The sequence below is a fragment of the Neofelis nebulosa genome, chromosome 10, assembly GCF_028018385.1.
Source record: "Neofelis nebulosa isolate mNeoNeb1 chromosome 10, mNeoNeb1.pri, whole genome shotgun sequence".
Lineage (NCBI taxonomy): Eukaryota > Metazoa > Chordata > Mammalia > Carnivora > Felidae > Neofelis > Neofelis nebulosa.
The window spans coordinates 99209758-99230552 of record NC_080791.1 but is presented as its reverse complement, the minus strand read 5'-3'; the positions used below and the strand labels follow the sequence as shown (position 1 = coordinate 99230552).

Below are 20795 nucleotides of genomic sequence, written 5' to 3'. Positions count from 1 at the left end.
TCCACCAAAACAACCAAATTTGAGTATGGTTTATTAAGTTGACATATTTAACCTAAGATGGTTTTATTTTGATTCATAGTATATAAGTTGAAATTAGTCATTTATTTTTGTTTCTAACAGAACCACGAAATCAAGAGATTTCAGAAGCCTAAGGGATACCATTCTGTCTTCTGGTACACTTACTTTAGAGAATGGGTTTAATACCATCACATAGTACAGTCTCACTTCAGCCTAACTTTAAAAAAAATCCTTGGTTATATTTTCAGAGAACTTCCAGATTCTGTTTATTATGTCCTTCAAAGCATGAGATACATAGTAAAGCAAGTACTATACTTCCCCCAGTAATAAGAATCATGATTTTTAAACTTTAAATACAAAATGGAGTAACTATCTTTTCTCTTGAACACATGTAAAATGGAACTTGAAATTAAAGAATTTGTAGCTACCTATCAGGTCATGATCTTGTGGTTCGTGAGTTCAAGCCCCGCATCAGGCTCTGTGCTGACAGCTCAGAGCCTGGAGCCTGCTTCAGATTCTGTGTTTCCCCCTCTCTCTGCCCCTCCCCTACTCACTCTCTCTCAAAAACATAAACATAAAAAAAAAAAGAACTTGTAGCTACCCTTCCTCCATCTATAAAGTGATGAAAGATGATCACAGACAAATGCAATACATTCTTATGCCTTAACTCCTTTGATGGCATTTTAGGCTTTCAGCAAATTATACACTGATCTCAGAAACTGAATGTCATATTTGTGTTCATTTAGCATCAGGGCAAGAGCACTTGACTGAGAAAATGCCTGAACTTAGCAGCTGGCTGGGAGACATTGGGCCCCAAGTTTTTGGAGGAGCCCAATTTTTTATTAATATGATGGGAGAAGGGTTGATGTACATCAATAGTTTTCTAACCAGAGCCTAAAAATTTTCAGAGGCATTTAGAAGGTTCTATAAATGTTTAATTTTCATATTGTTCTTATTAAAGACATACCTTTATTTAAAATCTATGAGAAAAATAAAATGCATACTAAATCTGTTACATAGTAAAATTTATTTATTTATTTATTAAATATTTATTTTTGAGAGAGAGAGAGTATGTACACATGTGAGTGGGGGAAAGGCAGAGAGAGAGGGAGAGAGAGAAAGAAAGGGAGAGACAGAAGATCCGAAGTGGGCTCCATGCTGACAGCAGAGAGCCTGACGTGGGGCCTGAACCCATGAACTGTGAGATTATGACCTGAGCCAAAGTTGGACACTTAACTGACTGAGCCACCCAGGTGCCTCTAGAGTAAATTTTATTATATAGACACTACAACCTGTGCTTTCAGTTAACTCACTGTGGAGCTTCTTCTGCTCCACAAATGTGTATGTGTATGTATGTATGTGTGTGTGTGTGTGTGTGTGTGTGTGTGTGTGTGCATACATACATACATATATATTATATATATTATATTATAATTATATATTATATTATACTATACATATAGTATACTATATATACTATATATATATACTATACTATACACTAGTATACTATATTATACTACAATAATATATTATATATATTACATATTATATACATTATATATTACATAAATAATATATAATATATAAATAATATATATGTGATATATATATATATATATATATATATATATATATATATATATATTTGAACCTGTAAATATGCCACTGATTAGAAAGCTTTTTATCTGCCTTGGTCTTTTTCTTTTCTTTTTAATCCAGGTCTATATTGATATAAAGGCTGAAATTACATAAAACCTTTAAATTCTGCTGGGTGAGAATACAGATGTTATCAAGTCCTCCTCTTACTTCCTTCTATGTGATGTGGTTATGGAACAAAAGCAGACTTTTTACTTTATAAAATGTTTGATAATTATAAAACAGAAGGCTTCGAGTGTTAAGATAGTAACAAAGAGGTAAAAAAAAAAAAAAAAAACCAGTCATGTTTGTACTGTGACTGGAAGAGCAATGGCAGAGAAAATTTATGGAGTAGTGGATCATGCAAAGGCCAGGCCTTCAAAGGTCCTCAGATGCTGTGTAGATAAACACTAGCAGACAAAATTAGGTGACCATTTTTTTTTAAAACACTATAGGATAAATGTTATACAAACTGATGGACTGTAAATTTTATTAGAAGAAGGCTTTTGGATTGCAGACCCTTCAGACTTATCAGTAGTGATACCAGAATTCATTCTTTTATACTAAAGTTTTCTAACTGACATAAGGCAGTTGTCAGAACAATAGTCAAATAAAATTAATTGCTATCATTTCTACCTTAAATAAATTCATTAAATATAGGTTTATCAACCTGGAAAGCTTTCTGATATCTTACATAAATCAAATAGCTCAGTTAAGGCTTACAACACTGCCATACTTATGGCTTCCGATAAAATGTTAGTGATAAAATCAAAACAGGTTTTGGACTCAGCATGCATGCAAAATAAAACTAATTTTTCTCTGCTGAAACTGAGTAAAAATGATGGCCTTGGTATTTGTCTGCTTGGGCTGCCATAACAAAATACCATAGACTGGGTTGCTTAAACAACAGGCATTTATTTTCTCCCAGTTCTGGAGACTGCAAGTCTAGCAGGGTCAGTGTCTGGGGGTGTCTCTCTTTGGTTGAAAAAGGCCACCTTCTCACTGTGTCCTCACACAGCAAAGAGAGGAGGGCACAGGCTCCCTGGTGTCTCTTCTTGTAAGGACACTAATCCCTTTGGATCAGGGCCCTACCCTTATAACTTCATATAACCTTAATTACATCCTTATAGGCCCTCCCTCCAAATATAGTCACCTTGGGGGTAGGGCTTCAACACACTAATTTTGGGGTACACAATTCAATCCCTAGCAGCCTCAGAGGTATCTGATTCTTTAAAGAAATAACACCAGTTATTTCATATATAATGATATAAGACACATTTATTCTTCTCCAAAGAATGAAAATTTTAAACTAGCTGAGAAAACTTTTCATTGATTTCTCCAGTGATTACTCAACAATTAGGAATGTGAGCAATTGGCAGGTCCATTGGTTGTTCAGCTTTGACACAACAATTTACTATCACTCCTTTTTGGAACATTTAGACATATAACTAAATGAAAAAAAATTTTTTGACTGGATGTCAAGATGTTATAAAACAAATCTGTAAGTATCTGCAGCTAATAATCTGAGTGAATCACAATTTTCTTGACAAGCTTTTATCTTAAAACCAAATACTGGAAAGCTTTCCATCCAACATCAGGAACAAGACAAGGATGCCTGCTTTTGCCACTTCTACTCAACACAGCACAGGAAGTTCTAACCAGAGCAATTAAGTGAGAAAAAGAAAGGCATCCAAGTTGGAAAGGAAATGGCAAAACTATCTCTATTTGAAGATGACATCATCTTCTGTATAGAAAACCTTAAGAACTTTCTCTCTCTCTCTCTCACACACACATTATTACAACAGTAAAAGAATCTGCAAAGGATGGGTGATACAAAACAGCGTACAAAAGCCAATTACATTTCCATAAAGTAGCAATGAAATGTGAGAAGGAAACGAAGAAAAACAGTTTCATTCACAATTGCATGAGAAGACTAAAATACTTAGGAATAAATCTAATCAGGGAGGTAGAAGACTTGCATATTGGAAACTATAAAACACTGCTGAATGAGTTCAAAGAAGACTTAAATGGAAAGACATCCTTTATTCATGGATAGGAAATGTTAAGAAGAAAACCATAGGCCCCAAATGGTGTCACTTATGTTACAGTCCCATATCAGTAAACCAAGACTTAATACCTAACCTAAATGCAGTTTCAACCCCCCCAGAAATGTAACTTTTAACCAGTAAACCATGGGAATTACTGGGTCAGTACAAGGAAATTTACCGATAGGCCCCTTCTGGTCCCCTTAGGAGAGTGAGCCTTGCCTAAAACAATGGATTTTTTGCTAATAATTTCCTTTTTTCTGCTCCCTCTTTACCTTTAAAGACATTTTTTATTTTTTTGTTTTCAGCAATTCAACAAAGCTCCCCTATATTTGTTAGAAGGGATAATGCCTGATTCATGAATCTATTAATAGAGCCAGTTAGATCTTTAAAATTCACTTAGTTGAGTTTTTGTTAAATAACAGAAGAAGAATTAATATTGTTAAGATGTCAATACTATCCAAAGAAATCTACAGATTCAACACAATCCCTATCAAAATTCTAACAGACTTTTCACAGAAACGGAATAGCTGATCTTCAAGTTCATATGGAATTGTAAGGGGCCCTGAATATCCAGGACAATCTAGATAAAGAAGAATGAAGTCAGAAGACTCAAACTTTCTAACTTTGAAACCTAAAACAAAGCTACAGTGCTTACAACAGTATGGTGCTGGCATAAAGACAGACATATAGACCACTGGAATAGAAGAGAGAGCCCAGAAACAAACCTTCACATCTACGGTTAATTGATTTTCAACATGGGTACCATTCATTGGGGAAAGGACTATTCAGCAAGTCTTTCCAGCAAGTGGTGCTTGGGAAACTGGATATCCACACGCAGAAGAAGTTGATCTTATATAAAAATTAACTCAGGGCACCTGGGTGGCTCAGTAGGTTAAGTGTCCAACTCTTGATTTCAGCTCAGGTCATAATCTCAGGGTCATAAGGTGGAGCCCTGCTTCCAGCTCAGTGCTGGGTATGGAGCCTGCTTGGGCTTCTCTCTCTCTCCCTCTTCCTCTACCTCTCCCCCAGACCCCAGCTCTCTCTCTCCCTCTCTTTCTCTAAAAAAACGAAAATAAAAATTAACTCAGAATGGATCAAAGACCAAACTGAAGAGCTAAAACTATAAAACTGTTAGAAGGAAACAACCCAGTGTCTTCATAACATTGGATTTGACAATGATTTCATAGATATAACACCAAAAGAGCAAAGAATAAAGGGAAAAACAGATAAACTGGACTTCATCAAAATAAAGACCTTTTATGCACCAAAGGATACCATTAAGAAGGCAAGAATACAAAGGCACCTGGGTGGCTCAGTTGGTTAAGTGTCTGACTCTTGGTTTTGGCTCAGGTCATGATCTCATGGTTTGTGAGATCGAGCCCTGCGTTGGGATCTGCACTGACAGTGTGGAGCCTGCTTCAGACTCTCTCTCTCTTTCAAAATAAATAAACTTAAAAAAACAAAAGGCAAGAAGACAACCTGCAGAATGAAGGAAAATATTTTCACGTTATACATCTGATAAGGGATTCATATCCAGAATATATGAAGAACTCCTACAACTCAACAACAAAAAAACAAACAATGTTATTAAAAAATGGGCAAAGGACTTACACACTTCTCAAAAGAAAACATACAGATGTCTACAGACACATGAAAAGATGCTCAACATCACCCATCATCAGGGAAATGCAAATAAAAACCACAATGAGATATCACTTCACACCTGTCAGAATGGCTAAAATCAAAAACTCAAGAAACAACAAGTGTTGATGAGGATATGGAGTAAAAGGAACCGTTGTGCCCCATTGGTGGGATTGCAAAGTGGTGCAGCCATTGTGGAAGACAGTATGCGGTTCCTCAAAAAATTAAAAATAGAACTGCCCTATGATCCAGTAATTGCACTGCTGGGTATTTATCCAAAGAATACAAAAACACTAATTTGGAGGGATATATGTGCTCCTATGTTTATTGCAGCATTATTTACAATAGCCAAACTATGGAAGCAACCAAGTGTCCATCGATAGATAAATGGGTAAAAAAGATGTGGAATATTATTCAGCCATAAAAATGAATGAAATCTGCCATTTGTGATAACATGGAGTTTGAGAGTATTATGCTAAGTAAAATAAGTCAATCAGAGAAAGATACTACCATGTGATCTCACTCATATGCAGAATTTAAGAAACAAAACAAATGAGGGGCACTTAGATGGCTCATTTGGTTAATCATCCAACTCTTCATTTTGGCTCAGGTCATGATCTCACAGTTTGTGGGATCCAGCCTGTGTCAGGCTCTGTGCTGACAGTGAGGAGCCTGCTTGGGATTCTCTCTCTCCAATCTCTCTCTGCCCCTCCCCCTGTTCGCACACTTTCTCTCTCAAAAATAAATAAATGAACATTAAACAACCTCCATTAAGAAAAAAAAGAAACATGGGGCGCCTGGGTGGCTTGGTCGGTTAAGCGTCCGACTTCGGCTCAGGTCATGATCTCACGGTCCGTGAGTTCGAGCCCCGCGTCGGGCTCTGTGCTGACAGCTCAGAGCCTGGAGCCTGCTTCAGATTCTGTGTCTCCCTCTCTCTCTGCCCCTCCCCTGTTCATGCTCTGTCTCTGTCTCAAAAATAAATAAATGTTAAAAAAAATTAAAAAAGAAAAAAGAAAAAAAACAAAACAAATGAGCAAAGGAGAAAAAGAGAGAGGCAAACCAAGAAACAGACTCTTAACTATAGAGAACAAACAGATGGCTATCACAGGGAAGGTGGGTGGGAGGATGGGCAAAATAGGTGAAAGGGATTAAAAGTACACTTATCTTTTTTTTTTTTAAGTTTATTTATTTTGAGAGAGAGAGAGAGAGCACAAGTGGGGGAAGGACAGAGAGAGAGAACAAGCAGGCTCCACACTGCCAGTACAGAGCCTGACTTGGGGGTCAATCTCATGAACCACGAGATCAAAACCTGAGCCAAGACAAGAGTCGGACACTCAACCAAGTGAGTCACTCAGGCACCCCAAGAGTACACTTATCTTGCTGAGCATTGAGTAATATAAGGAACTGTTGAATCGTTATACTGTACACCTGAAACTAAAATAACACTGTTTGTTAACTACATTGGAATTAAAATAATTTTTTTTTAAATGCAACTCATAAAAAAAAAAAACCCCAAATAACCAACAAGCACATGAAAAAATGTTCAACACCATTACTCACTGGGGACATGCAAATCAAAACAATGAGATACTACTTTGTATCCATTTGGATGCCTTTTATCAGAACAACAGGAAATAGCAAGGGTTGGTGAGAATCTGCAGAAATAGTACCCCTTGTGAATTGCCTGTAAGAATGTAAAATGGTGAAGCCACTGTCGGAAACAGTCTGGCAATTCCTTAGAAGATATTAAACATAGAATTATCATATGATCCAGCAATTCTACTCCTAAGTATATGGCCAAGAACCAAAGACAGGGTATTCACATAGCTACTTGTATACCCAGGTTCACAGCAGTGTTATTCACAATAGCCAAAAGGTAGAAGCAACACAAGTGTCCAGTGACAGATGAATGGATACACAAAGTATGATATATACACACCATGGGTAGGATGGGAAGAAATTCTTTTTTTTTTTTTTTTTTAATGCCTACTTATTTATTTTTGAGAGAGAAAGAGGCAGAGAGAGAGAATCCCAAGCAGGCTCTGCACGGTCAGCACTGGGCCCAACGTGGGGCTCGAATCCATGAACTGGGAGATCATGACCTGAGCTGAAATCAAGAGTCGGATGCTCAACTGAGGGAGCCACCCAGGTGCCCCAGAAAGGGAAGAAATTCTGACCCATGCTACATGGATGAGCTGTGAAAACATCATGCTTGGTTTAAGAAACTGACACAAAGGAACAAATATTGCATAATTCTACCTATATGAGGCACCTAGAATAGTCAAAGACATGGAGACAGGAAATAAAATCTGGGGCTAGAAATGGGCAGTAATTTCTTAATGGGTAAAATATTTTAGTTTGGAAAGATGAAAAAAGAGGGAGATGGATGGTGGTGATGGTTGCACAGCAATGTGAATGTAGTTAATGCCACTGAACTGTACACTTAAAAGTGTCATGGGGGCGCCTGGGTGGCTCAGTCGGTTAAGCATCCGACTTCGGCTCAGGTCATGATCTTGCGGTCCATGAGTTCGAGCCCCGCGTCGGGCTCTGTGCTGGCAGCTCAGAGGCTGGAGCCTGCTTCCGATTCTGTGTCTCCCTCTCTCTCTGTCCCTCCCATGCTCATGCTGTCTCTATCTCTCACGAATAAATAAACATTAAACAAAAAATGAAAAGAAAAAAAATGGTTAAAATGTTGGAGCACCTGGGTGGTTCAGTCAGTTGAGCATCCGACTTCAGCTCAAGTCATGGTCTCATGGTTCGTGAGTTTGAGCCCCATATCGGGCTTGCTGCTTGTCTGCACAGAGCCCGCGTTGGGTCCTCGGTCTCCCTCTCTCTGTCTCTCTCAAACACAAACATTTTAAAAAATGGTCAAACTGTTCAATTTTATGCTATTTATATTTTATCACCAAAGAAGACTTCCCTATTTAAAAAGTGGTCAGAATGATAAATTTTATGTTATATATATTTGACCACGATCAAGGGATAAATATATTTTAAAACCCTTAGACCTAGTTGCAAGACAAGATGACTGCTAAGGTCCTTTCCTGTTTGAACATCTTTTGAGACATCATGGTAACAAGGAGAAAAGAGAAACTGAATCTAGTGGAGGAATCAGCTCCTGACTCCTCATTCTGAATCAAGCGTGTAACTCTACCTTTCAAGAGGTTACAAATGGACCAAGGCATTGTAGCAATGGTAGCAAACTCAAATGCCTACAGGGGCCAGGCAGGAAACCTAAGCAGATGAAGCAAGGCAGCTGGGGATGGCGGTAAATCTGAGGCCACCACATGCCCTGTCTAAAGGCAGCAGCTGCACCTCCGCCCCGGGGAAACCGCCTCCCTGTTGGAATGTGGGCGTGGTATCGGGATGATTTTCCATTCTTTTTTTTTTTTTTTTTAATTTTTAATGCTTATTCGTTTTTTGAGAGAGAGAGAGAGAGAGAGAGAGAGAGAGAGCAAGCACGAGCAGGGAGGGGCAGAGAGAGAGAAAGACACAGAATCCCAAGCAGGCTCCAGGCTCTGAGCTGTCGGCACAGAGCCAGACATGGGGCTCAAACCCACCAACCATGAGATCATGACCTGAGCTGAAGCCAGACACTCAACCAACTGAGCCACCCAGGCACCCCATGATTTTCCATTCTTTAAGTGAAGTTGAATTGAGATTTTTATGTTAAAGGTTGGCATCTACTTAAAAAAAATATTCTTAACAGTGCAAGCCAAAGAAAATGTAACTGCAGGCCAAAGCTTGTGTAGTCAGATGACCACTAGTTTGCGATTTCTTTCACAGCATAAATGTGACACCCAGAATACAAAAGAAATGGAGGTAGTACTATTAGTTAGATCCTCACCAATGTTTAACGTTTGCATACAGATCATGATCTAAATCTTTGAATTGTTGTTTGGAAGCACCAGAGGATACTGAATATTATTTTAATTAGGTGTCAATTGATATTGTATAGCTTTGAATGGGTCAGTTTTTAGAGGGGCACTTTGAACATGAAGTTTAGTGCCTTGCATATAGTAGGTGATCAATAAGTAGCAGCTATTATTATTTTAAATCAAGGCTCCGATACAAATTTGAAAAGAGTATAAAGTTCTTTCAAAAGCAACCCTACCCTCTAATATAAGAGATGATAATATAATCCATTCAATAATCACAGATTACATAGGGATTGGGAAGTGATGGGCCTTTGTATTAAATAACATAAAAGAAATCATTTATGTATATTAGGTGCTAAGAATACAGTTACTGGCAAAGCAAACAAGCTTCTTACCCTCATAAAGCTTACAATTTGATAAGGGAGGTGGACATTAAGTAAAGGGCCATTCAAAAAATATTTAGTCAGAAACTGTAATAAACAGTATGACTAAAAGTTACAGGATGATTTGCAAAAGAATAATGAAGGGATCTAAATCAGACCAGGAAGGGAGAAAGAGAAAAGGTCCTTTAAGGAGTTGACCTTTAAACTAAGGCTTAAAAGGATAAAGAGAGTTTAGCAACCTAAGGGTATTATGCATGGAGGGCATGGAGGGTGGGGTACCAAAGGAGGTGGTGACAAAAGCATTCCGGGAATGCTTGTGTGACATGTGTGGTAGCCCCCAAATAATTGAAATAGAAAAAAAAAAAAGGAACATTAAAAAGAGGGAAAGATGAAAGTTACTAGAGGTAGAGAGGTGAAAGATTTGAGGTGACATCAAATGTCAATGTTCTCCCTGGAGAAAAGGTTTTGAAGAAGGAAGTAAAAATGGAAAAAGAAAAGAAAATCAGAATAGAGAAGAAATAAGTAAAATGGGGGAGAGGAACCAGGAACTTGGGGTTGAAGAAGCTGTTTATTGGCCACATCAGGTTTCTGGGGCAAACATGGAGACGTGGAGCTCTTGGGGGAGCAGGTGCAGAGGACGGGCCAAAGGAAACCACAGGACCGAAGAGATTACATGGAAGGATTTTTGTTTGTTTGTTTAAAAAATGACTAAAGTAACAAATACTCTTTAATATTTCAAACAAGACAGCCACCCACTCGTGAAGTAAACACTGTTAATCCTCACAGGATGGTTTTTAGTAGTGAGGATGAGGATTAGTGACCAGCAAAATCAGGTGGAAGTTTGAGGCAGTTACACACAGAAGTCAGACCAAAAGCTTTATTTCAGCCTAAGTTGTCTGCATTTTCCCTTGAGATCACTTTGGCCACCATAACAAAGGTATTTTAGGAAAAATAGTTTTTATCATATGATTTATATAGACCGACTGTAAGTCTCTGATTCCCAGAATGTGATCTTCTTTTATGAATGCAGGGATTTTTTTTCTTTTTTTCAGATCTCTGATTATCAGACCACAAACTCCATGAGAACAGGAATTTCTGTTCCACTCACTGCTTTATCAGTAGCAACTAATACATAAATGTTTGTTGAATGAGTGAATATACCTAGACCATGAAGACAAATCACAGTGAATTCAGGATAAAACATAAAAAGTGAAAGAATTAAAACAAAAACAAAAACAAAAAAAGGAAAGGAAGAAAGGGAGGGAGGGAGGGATGAAATCGGCCATAATTTAGATTCTGGCATTCATTCTTTTTTTTTAAAGATGTTTGTTTGTTTATTCTTTTAGAAAGAGAGAGCATGCATGCATGCATGCATGAGTCGGGGAGAGGGGTAGAGGGAGGGAGACGGGGGGGGGGGGGGGAGGGGGGGGGGAGAATATCAAGCAGACTCCACGCTCAGCGAGCACAGAACCCAATGCGGAGCTAGATTCCACGACCCTAGGATCATGACCTGAGCTGAAATCAAGAGTTGGAAGCTCAACTGACTGAGCCACCCAGGTGCCCCGATATTTTATTTTTAAGTCATCTCTACACCCAACATAGGGCTCGAACTCACAACCCCAAGATCAACAGTTGCTTCTTCTGACTAAGCCAGCCAGGTGCCCCTGGCAATCATTCTTGACTCTTCTCTCTCACACCCCACACCCAATCAGCAAGTCCTGTCTAACCAACCTTAAATAGCTCTTCATCTCCCTTCCACTTCCTGTTCTGCTATACTGGCTCCTAAATGGTCTTACTATCCCCGCCTTTCACTCTATTTTCCATGCTTTTGCCAGTCTCATATGTGAAAATACCACACAAATTGATAAGACCGTACTGACTGGCTGTGATGATGTTTCTTTCTTAGGCACTAAGCACCAGCCACAATGAATTTCTTACTGCTTCCCAAAGGAAATATTTTCTTTCATGTCATCATACTTTCAGAAACCTTGTTTTTTTCTTGCTAGAATATACTCCTTATTTGCTTAACAGCTTTCTACTACTCCAAGATCCACCCCAACTATCTTTATTCCTTTATAGCCTTTCCTAACTTCTGCAGAACTATTTCTGCCCTTGTACCATCACTGAATCTTTTACATGGCTTTAATAATCACTTATACTCTGGGGAAACGATTTCCAGACTATTTTACTGGAATATGAGCTCCTCGAGGGCAAGTATTGTCATTGACTCAGTTGTATTTCAAGCATCTCACACACTATTTGATGGAGAACACATTAAAAAAAAAGTACTCCTTCTAGTCAGGTTTCTGGCTTCTTCAGCATTGGTTTTTTTCACTTACTAGGTCTGTGACCTAGAACAAGTTCTTTAACTTTCTAAATCTCAGTTTCATTTTCTGTGTAAAAGTGAAAATAAAAGTATCTACCTAACACATAGCATTATTGTGAAGAAAAATTAGATATTGTATATATGAAGCAACTTAATAAATGTTAATTGCTATCGTTATCATTATTTTCATTTTTGATGTTGTATTTTTTATGTCTAGAAAGTCCATTTGGATCTTTTTAGTATCTTCCATTTATCTCCTAATTATATGCATGTTTTCCTTTACATACTTGATTATATTTATATGATTTAAAATAACTATTTGAAGGTCTTTGATTCTGGGTCTGTGTTTCTACTGATAGATTTTTCTCCTGGTTATGGGTCATATGTTCCTATTTCTTCTAATGTCTGGTAATTTTTAATTGGATGCCAGACATTGTGAATTTTATGTTATTGAGTGCTAGATTTTACTGTATTCCTCTAAAGAGTATTGAATTTTGGTCTGGTATACAGTTAACTTCCTTGCAGAGAGATCAGTTTAACCCCTTCTCTTTTGGGGCTGCTGAGGACTCTATCAAATGTCAATGCCCTGTGTACCTTGAGGTTTCTCCACTTTGGCCGGCAGCAGTGTGAACTATTCTTACCCCTGAGCATACTCCAGGAATTGTTTAGCCTACTGGTTTCTGGTGGTTCTTTTTCCAACCCACACATGTGCAGAGTTTGTAGCCAGAGACTCAAATACCCACTTGTAGCTCTTTGGAGCTTACTGAGCAACTCCTTCCTCTTTGGTTCTCTGCCCTGCAAATTCTGGCCACTTTGGCTTCTCCAAACCCCAATCTCTGCCTCCTCAACTGAGTAAGACTGCTGGGCTCTTTAGATCTCCTCTCCTATACTGCTGCTTGGGAACTGCTTCTCAGAGACCACAGCCCCATATTAACTGTTCAATGTCTCAAAGAGTTGTTTCAGATACATTGTCTAATTTTCTAGTTGTTTATGGCAGGGTGACAATTCCCTTAGTAAGTACTTCCTCAAGGGCAGAAGAGGAAGTGCTCCTCATTCTTTTTTTTTATTTTATTTTACTTTTACATTTATTTATTTTTGAGAAACAGAGTGAGACAAAGCGTGAGCGGAGAAGGGGCAGAGAGAGAAGGAGGCACAGAATCAGAAGCAGGCTCCAGGCTCTGAGCAAGAGGTCAGCACAGAGCCTGATGCGGGGCTCGAACCCACAAACTGTGAGACCATGACCTGAGCCGAAGTCGGACACTCAACTGACTGAGCCACCCAGGTGCCCCCTCATTCTTTTATTAAATGAAATATGTGCGCGCATACATACACACACACACACACACACACACACACACACACACACTCATTTGTAAAAGCACAAAGCTCAAAATTAAATTCTAACAAACTGTAAAAACAAACCTTGGACAAAAGCTCTTTTGAGCTAATATCCCTAAGCAGAAGTGAAGATTTCCTTCAGGGAATTTTAATCTTTGCCAGACTTGAAAATTGAGATTAATTTTTCACATTGAAAGAAATACCAAAGTGAGAAGTTGAATTTTAAAGTCTTATTACATATGAATAGATCTTTTTGCTTCCAAGACTCTAAAGTTGCCTTGATAGCAAGAGGTTCACTATAATCTTCATGAGGTTATTTGAATTTCAGACACAGGAAAATTAGCATCATTCAGGACTCAGTCATGCAGAAATGACATTACATCCCTATACTTGCTAAAAACTGGGACAAACTGTTTCTTGCCAGAAGGGATCAGGTCCTTAGTTTTCCACAGGTGGCTTCATTTTTAGATATGTTATGCTGCAACTCTGCTCTTCTTTTGCTGTTTCCCAGAAGAGCTAATTTCTTCTTGATAATGCTAAAATATGTACATGATGTTCTAAGGAAGTTATCTGCAGAACAATAGAGTAGCAGCTCTATCAAGCAGGAGCCGAGTACGTGGCATTCTAATTGAGAAAATGGGGCTTAATAAGTACTTTCTGTTGGAACTTTGCCTCTGAGTGTTTTTTGCTCATTCTGGATTAAAACTGGGGACTCACACATTCCAGGACTGAAAGATGTTCTAAAGTTTCCTGGAAGAAACTGAGAATATGTTAAACATGGTTTAACCAAAGATTTTAGGATCACCTAGATGCAAATGTTGCATTTGGTCTTTAAGAACTCAGAGGCTGTCTGATTAAGAAGAAGCATAACAATCGATATCCAGCATAAAATCTAGATCTTGTTTATGGCACAGGAAAAACAGGGAGAACTTGGAGCTGCTTCCTTTTAGCAGCTGGATGAATCACTGGCAGCTGCTATAAGAAAGGTAAAGAAACCCACATCTGCTCAGAGTCCAAATGCTATATGGATCCCTTGTGATAGTAAATACATTCTTGAAGAGGCCCCACTTCCAAATCAGGAAAAGAATTGAGGATGCCTTAAGACTGCTTTCCATACTTCTCTCCATGTGCCTATTTCACAGAAACCAGCTCTCGCTCTATGTACCATTCTGCAATATAGTGAGTATTGAGTAAATATTTGCTGACCAGCTAAGGGACTGGGAAAGGATTGGGAAAAACGGGTTCTGAGGAAATACTACAGACTTCACCTGTATACTCACAGCTCCCAAGTTTTGTTTATGTAGAGACCAATGGGATAGTTTCTCTGAGGTAGTTCACTTAAAATTGAGTCCACTTTGATTTTTGTCCACTAGTGCATATCTTCTGTAAAGGAGATGATGCTATTTTCTCAGTACACTAAGTACTTTCTGTACAATAATGTAATTAAGATGGATAATCTTGGGGCACCTGGGTGGCTCAGTCGGTTGAGTGTCCGACTTCAGCTCAGGTCACGATCTCACGGTTCGTGAGTTCGAGCCCCGTGTCAGGCTCTGGGCTGATGGCTCAGAGCCTGGAGCCTGCTTCCGATTCTGTGTCTCCCTCTCTCTCTGCCCCTCCCCCATTCATGCTCTGTCTCTCTCTGTCTCAAAAATAAATAAACATTAAAAAAAAAAATTTTAAAAAAAAGATGGATAATCTTTTTTTTTTATCTTTCTTTTTTTTTTTTATCTTTTTTTTTTTTTTTTAACGTTTATTTTTGAGACAGAGAGAGACAGAGCATGGATGGGGGAGGGTCAGAGAGAGGGAGACACAGAATCCGAAACAGGCTCCAGGCTCTGAGCTGTCAGCACAGAGCCCGACGCGGGGCTCGAACTCACGGACCTCGAGATCATGACCTGAGCCGAAGTCGGCCGCTTAACCGACTGAGCCACCCAGGCACCCCTAGATGGATAATCTTTTAAGTTACATGTCATAGAAGTCATGATTGGAGTAATAAAAATAGCAGAAATAGCATATTAGCATATTTGTAAATCTGGGTTCTATTTCCAACTTTCTTACTTACTTACTCTGCAATCCTTCTGCAAGTTACACAATTTATTTATAAAATGGGAACAATAATACCTACCTTACTTATTTCTTAGGATAGTAGACATGATCTAATAAAATACCAGGTAGACAGAGTTTTAGGAAAAAAAAGGCTTGGATCTTTGGTTAGGTTTATTCCTAGGTATTTTATGCTTGTTGGTGCAATTGTGCATGGGGTCAGTTTCTTTTTTTTTTTTTTTTTTAAATATATGAAATTTATTGTCAAATTGGTTTCCATACAACACCCAGTGCTCATCCCAACAGGTGCCCTCCTCAATACCCATCACCCAGCCTCCCCTCCCTCCCACCCCCCATCAGCCCTCAGTTTGTTCTCAGTTTTTAAGAGTCTCTTATGCTTTGGCTCTCTCCCACTCTAACCTCTTTTTTGTTTCTTTATTTGTCTTTCTGTTGCTTCATTATTAGTGTATAAGAATGCAACTGATTTCTGTACATTAATTTTGTATCCTGCGACTTTGCTGAATTCATGTATCAGTTCTAACAGACTTTTGGTGGAGTCTATCGGGTTTTCCATGTATAATATTATGTCATCTGCAAAAAGTGAAAGCTTGACTTCATCTTTGCCAATTTTGATGCCTTTGATTTCCTTTTGTTAAACAACAGCGGTGAGAGTGGACATCCCTGTCATGTTCCTGATCTCAGGGGGAAAGCTCTCAGTTTTTCCCCATTGAGGATGATATTAGCTGTGGGCTTTTCACAAATGGCTTTTATGATGCACCAAGAATCATAAAATACCTAGGAATAAACCTAACCAAAGATGCAAAAGATCTGTATGCTGAAAACTATAGAAAGCTTATGAAGGAAATTGAAGAAGATACAAAGAAATGGAAAAACATTCCATGCTCATGGATTGGAAGAATAAATATTGCTAAAATGTCAATACTACCCAAAGCTATCTACACATTCAATGCAATCCCAATCAAAAGTGTACCAGCATTCTTCTGGAAGCTAGAACAAGCAATCCTAAAATTTGTATGGAATCACAAAAGACCCTGAATAGCCAAGTAATATTGAAGAAGAAGACCCAAGTGGGAGGCATCATAATCCCAGACTTTAGATTCTACTACAAAGCTGTAATCAAGACAGCATGGTATTGGCACAAAAACAGACACATAGACCAGTGGAATAGAATAGAGACTCCAGAATTGGACTCACAAAAGTATGGCCAACTAATCTTTGACAAAGCAGGAGAGAACATCCAATGGAAAAAAGACAGTCTCTTTAACAAATGGTGCTGGGAGAACTGGACAGCAACATGCAGAAGAATGAAACTAGACCACTTTCTTACACCATACACAAAAATAAACTCAAAATGGATAAAGGACCTGAATGTGAGACAGGAAACCATCAAAACCCTAGAGGAGAAAGCAGGAAAAAACCTCTCTGACCTCAGCCGCAGCAATTTCTTACTTGACACATTTCCAAAGGCAAGGAAATTAAAAGCAAAAATGAACTATTGGGACCTCATGAAGATAAAAAGCTTCTGCACTACAAAGGAAACAATCAACAAAACTAAAAGGCAACCGACGGAACGGGAAAAGATATTTGCAAATGACATATTGGACAAAAGGCTAGTATCCAAAATCTATAAAGAACTCACCAAACCCCACACCTGAAAAACAAATAATCCAGTGAAGAAATGGGCAGAAGACATGCATAGACACTTCTCTAAAGAAGACATCCAGATGGCCATCAGGCACATGAAAAGATATTCAACGTCACTCTTCATCAGGGAAATACAAATCAAGACCACACTGAGATATCACCTCATGCCAGTCAGAATGGCTAAAATGAACAAATCAGGAGACTATAGATGCTGGCGAGGATGTGGAGAAATGGGAACCCTCTTGCACTGTTGGTGGGAATGCAAACTGGTGCAGCCGCCCTGGAAAACAGTGTGGAGATTCCTCAAAAAATTAAAAATAGATCCACCCTATGACCCAGCATTAGCACTGCTGGGAATTTACCCAAGGGATGCAGGAGTGCTGATGCACAGGGGCACTTGTACCCCAGTGTTTACAGCGGCACTTTCAACAATAGCCAAATTATTCAAAGAGCCTAAATGTCCATCAACTGATGACTGGATAAAAAAATTGTGGTTTATATATACAATGGAATACTACGTGGCAATGAGAAAGAATGAAATATTGCCTTTTGTAGCAACGTGGATGGAACTGGAGAGTGTTATGCTAAGTGAAATTAGTCATACAGAGAAAGACAGATACCATATGTTTTCACTCTTATGTGGATCCTGAGAAACTTACCAGAAGACCATGGGGGAGGGGAAGGGAAAAAAAAAAAAAAACAAAGAGAGAGAGGGAGGGAGCCAAACCATAAGAGACTCTAAAAAACTGAGAATAAACCGAGGGTTGATGAGGGGTGGGAGGGAGGGGAAAGTGGGTGATGGGCATTGAAGAGGGCACCTGTTGGGATGAGCACTGGGTGTTGTATAGAAGCCAATTTGACAATAAATTTCATGTTAAAAAAAAAAAGAAATAAAAGGCTCGGTAGCTATATATAAAGTAGCAGTAGCATCATGAGAGCAGGGTGGAGGATGTTGTCAACTCAATGAGATCAGGGCGTGTACCTGTTCACTTACTATACCCCCAGCACCAAGCATGTGGTAAGTCTACCAGAAATATCTGTTAAGTAAATGAGGAAATAGTTTAGGCCTTTCTCTACTCTCAGGTAGGGTCACTACAGAAACTGCTTTATTTAGTAGTTATTTCAATCAGTGTTTTGTTTTTTTTTTAATTTTCCTTGGAATATAATCATAGATGCCAAACCAAAAGTATGCAAATATAAAAATTACTTGTATTTTCTAGTGCATTTAGCTCTTGTCTCAAAGATTATAAGGTGAAATGAAAATCTGGTATTAGTAAACTTTATTCTACTTCCCCAAATCTGTATTTCTAGAAACTAATTCGTATTACCTGCTGCTTCATGGAGTGTTTTCACTGTGTCCCTAGAAATTTCAACTTTTCAAAAACTTAACATGCCATTTCATTCACATTAGTCAAAGGGAGGAAGCAACCCAAGTGTCTGTTGATAGATGAATGGATAAACAAAATGTGGATTCATACCGTGGAGTGTTCTTCAGGCTTAAAAAGGAAGGCAATTCTGACACATGTCACAACACGTATGAACTCTGAGGACATTGTGTTAAATGAAGTCAGTCATTCACAAAAAGGGAAGTATTACATGATTCCACTAACACGAGGTACCTAGTGTAGTCCAATTCAGAGACAGAAAGTAGAACAGGGCTTGCCAGAGGCTGGGGGCAGGGGAGGAAATGGAGAGTGCTTAATGGGGAAGGTGAAGAAGTTCTGGAGATGGATGGGAGCGATGATTTCAGCACAGTGTGAGTGTACAATTACCTGGAAATTTATCAGGGCTCTTCTCACTCACCTTATGTGCCAAAACCAATCGCCAAATCCTTTGGATGTGATCTCTGAAAGCGCCCCTTCCGTGGATGCTGCCTTAGTTTTGGCTCTTGTCATTTCTCACGACTGCAAGTCTCCTAACCACGCTCGCTGCCTCCAAACTCACCCTCTAAGCCATTTCGATAGGAAATGGCCTTTCAAATGATCTTTCTCGAATTCAGATATCCTCACACCACCCTTCTGAATAAAATCCTTTAACCTACAGCATAAAATTCAACCTCTATTTTTACGGCAAAAATGGTCTTTCAGGACCTGACTATTCCATTCCTTCGCAGGCTCATCTCCCCTAATGCCCTTCACCAACTCTAGCCATTCTGATCTTCTCAGGTTCTTTTATGCCTCTACATCACAGCACATGCTCCACTAGAATGTCTTCTCTCCTTTATCCATGTGGATAACTCTTACTCTTCCTTCCCACATTAGACCAAACAACCAGTTCTCAGGAGAACCTCCTCTAATCTACTTGCTCCCCTTTCTCTAACCATAGGGTTCCCTCACCCCCACTCAGCAGTTTCCTTCTTTGTATTCGCACCATTTCTTCAATCTACGGCATGGTATTTTAATATTTACCAAGAGCAAAGGCTCTGGAGCCAGACTGCCTAGGTAGGGATCCCACCCCAGCATGTGCTGTACAACCCTGTCAAGTTACTTAACCCCTCTGAGCCCTGGTTTCACTAGTTATAACGGGGATGATAATATCTACCATGGAGAGCTGTTGTGAAGAATAAATGAATGACCGCACACAAAGTGCTAAGAACTCCACTTGGTTCCTAATAGGTAGGCTTGTGATGACGATGGTACTAGTAATGGTAGTAGTGTCTGTGACACAGACAGATAGCTCCTCAAAAGCAAGGTGTTCCTAGAGCCTCAAATAGCAGTCACTCAAATAGTATTTATGGGAACAAAAGAGAGACAGAAGTTTAGAAGAAAGGAAGGCAAGAAAAGAATTTGGGAAGACTCACCGCCATTTTTGCCCACAGTTCGGAAGCATCTCCAGAAGGCCCGTAAGAATGATGCCCTGTTGTGAGGGGTTGCTTGGATGAAGCTGAATTCCCGAAAGAGAATGTGAGTTCCCTGACACACACTGTTAAAACTGCAAAGAGAAAAATCAAGGAATCATTAGATGAATAGTCTTTGGAAGGCTGGAATCAGAGTGAAAACTCAAGACCAGACAGAACCACTGCCCAAAAGGAGGAAAATCTTTTTTCTCCAACAAACTCTGAACTACAGATTAGATGAAGTCTTTCAATGAGGAAATCTCTTCATATAACCACATCCTTCTGAAAACTCTTGGGGTCCAACTCCTCTGTGTGCTTCCCACCTCCGACATATATGTACTGAGGGACTTTTCATCAGTCACTGGAACACTTCAGATAGAGGGAAATGTTTCATTCTTTAACTGGATGACATTGGCACTTGTATTTTTGGGGAGAATACTTCTCCTGCCACATTTGGAATTATATTTCCTTAAAGATATTGTTTCTGTACTGTCTCTGATCTACATCAGCTGCCATGAGAACAAAATGGCTCATAGGGACATAACTGGATTGTCTGTTCCAGTTTGGGGGTGATGAATACCTCTTTGACAATAACCTCACAGGCAAGTCCATGTGCCAAAGGAAATGAAAGGTTGCAAACAGAACACTAAAGGCAAATAAGAACAAGGGTAAAAAGTGGCCCCTGAATGACAGTATGAAGCAAAGCCCCAGAGCCCAAGTGAGTCATTGTTTAAGCTGGGCCGGGGAAGGGGAAAAAAACATACTCCATTGCTTTTGGGTTCTTCTGCCAGAGAAAGAAAGGCTGTAGAGCCTGGCGTAATCTAAAAATGGAAATTCCACCAAAAAATAGGCAATTATCCAGTAATCATCACAACCAAAGGCAGACTTCAGGTTCCAGAAAACTCCTAAATTCCCTGACAAGTATATCAGGAGCGGAAAATGTGTTAATCTTTGTAGAGAAACAGGCATTAAACTAAAGAT

General features: G+C 39.1%; 1 protein-coding gene across 4 annotated transcripts in view; it reads right to left on the bottom strand.

Annotated features, from left to right (window-relative positions):
* The window catches only part of CSTPP1 (centriolar satellite-associated tubulin polyglutamylase complex regulator 1), a 198673-nt gene that overhangs the window by 93931 nt on the left and 83947 nt on the right, over positions 1–20795 (bottom strand). For all 4 annotated transcript variants that reach the window (XM_058688847.1, XM_058688849.1, XM_058688850.1 and 1 more), the window contains exon 3: positions 19779–19909. In XM_058688847.1, coding sequence (XP_058544830.1) covers positions 19779–19909 — 131 coding nt within the window. The remainder of the gene's footprint in view (positions 1–19778; positions 19910–20795) is intronic.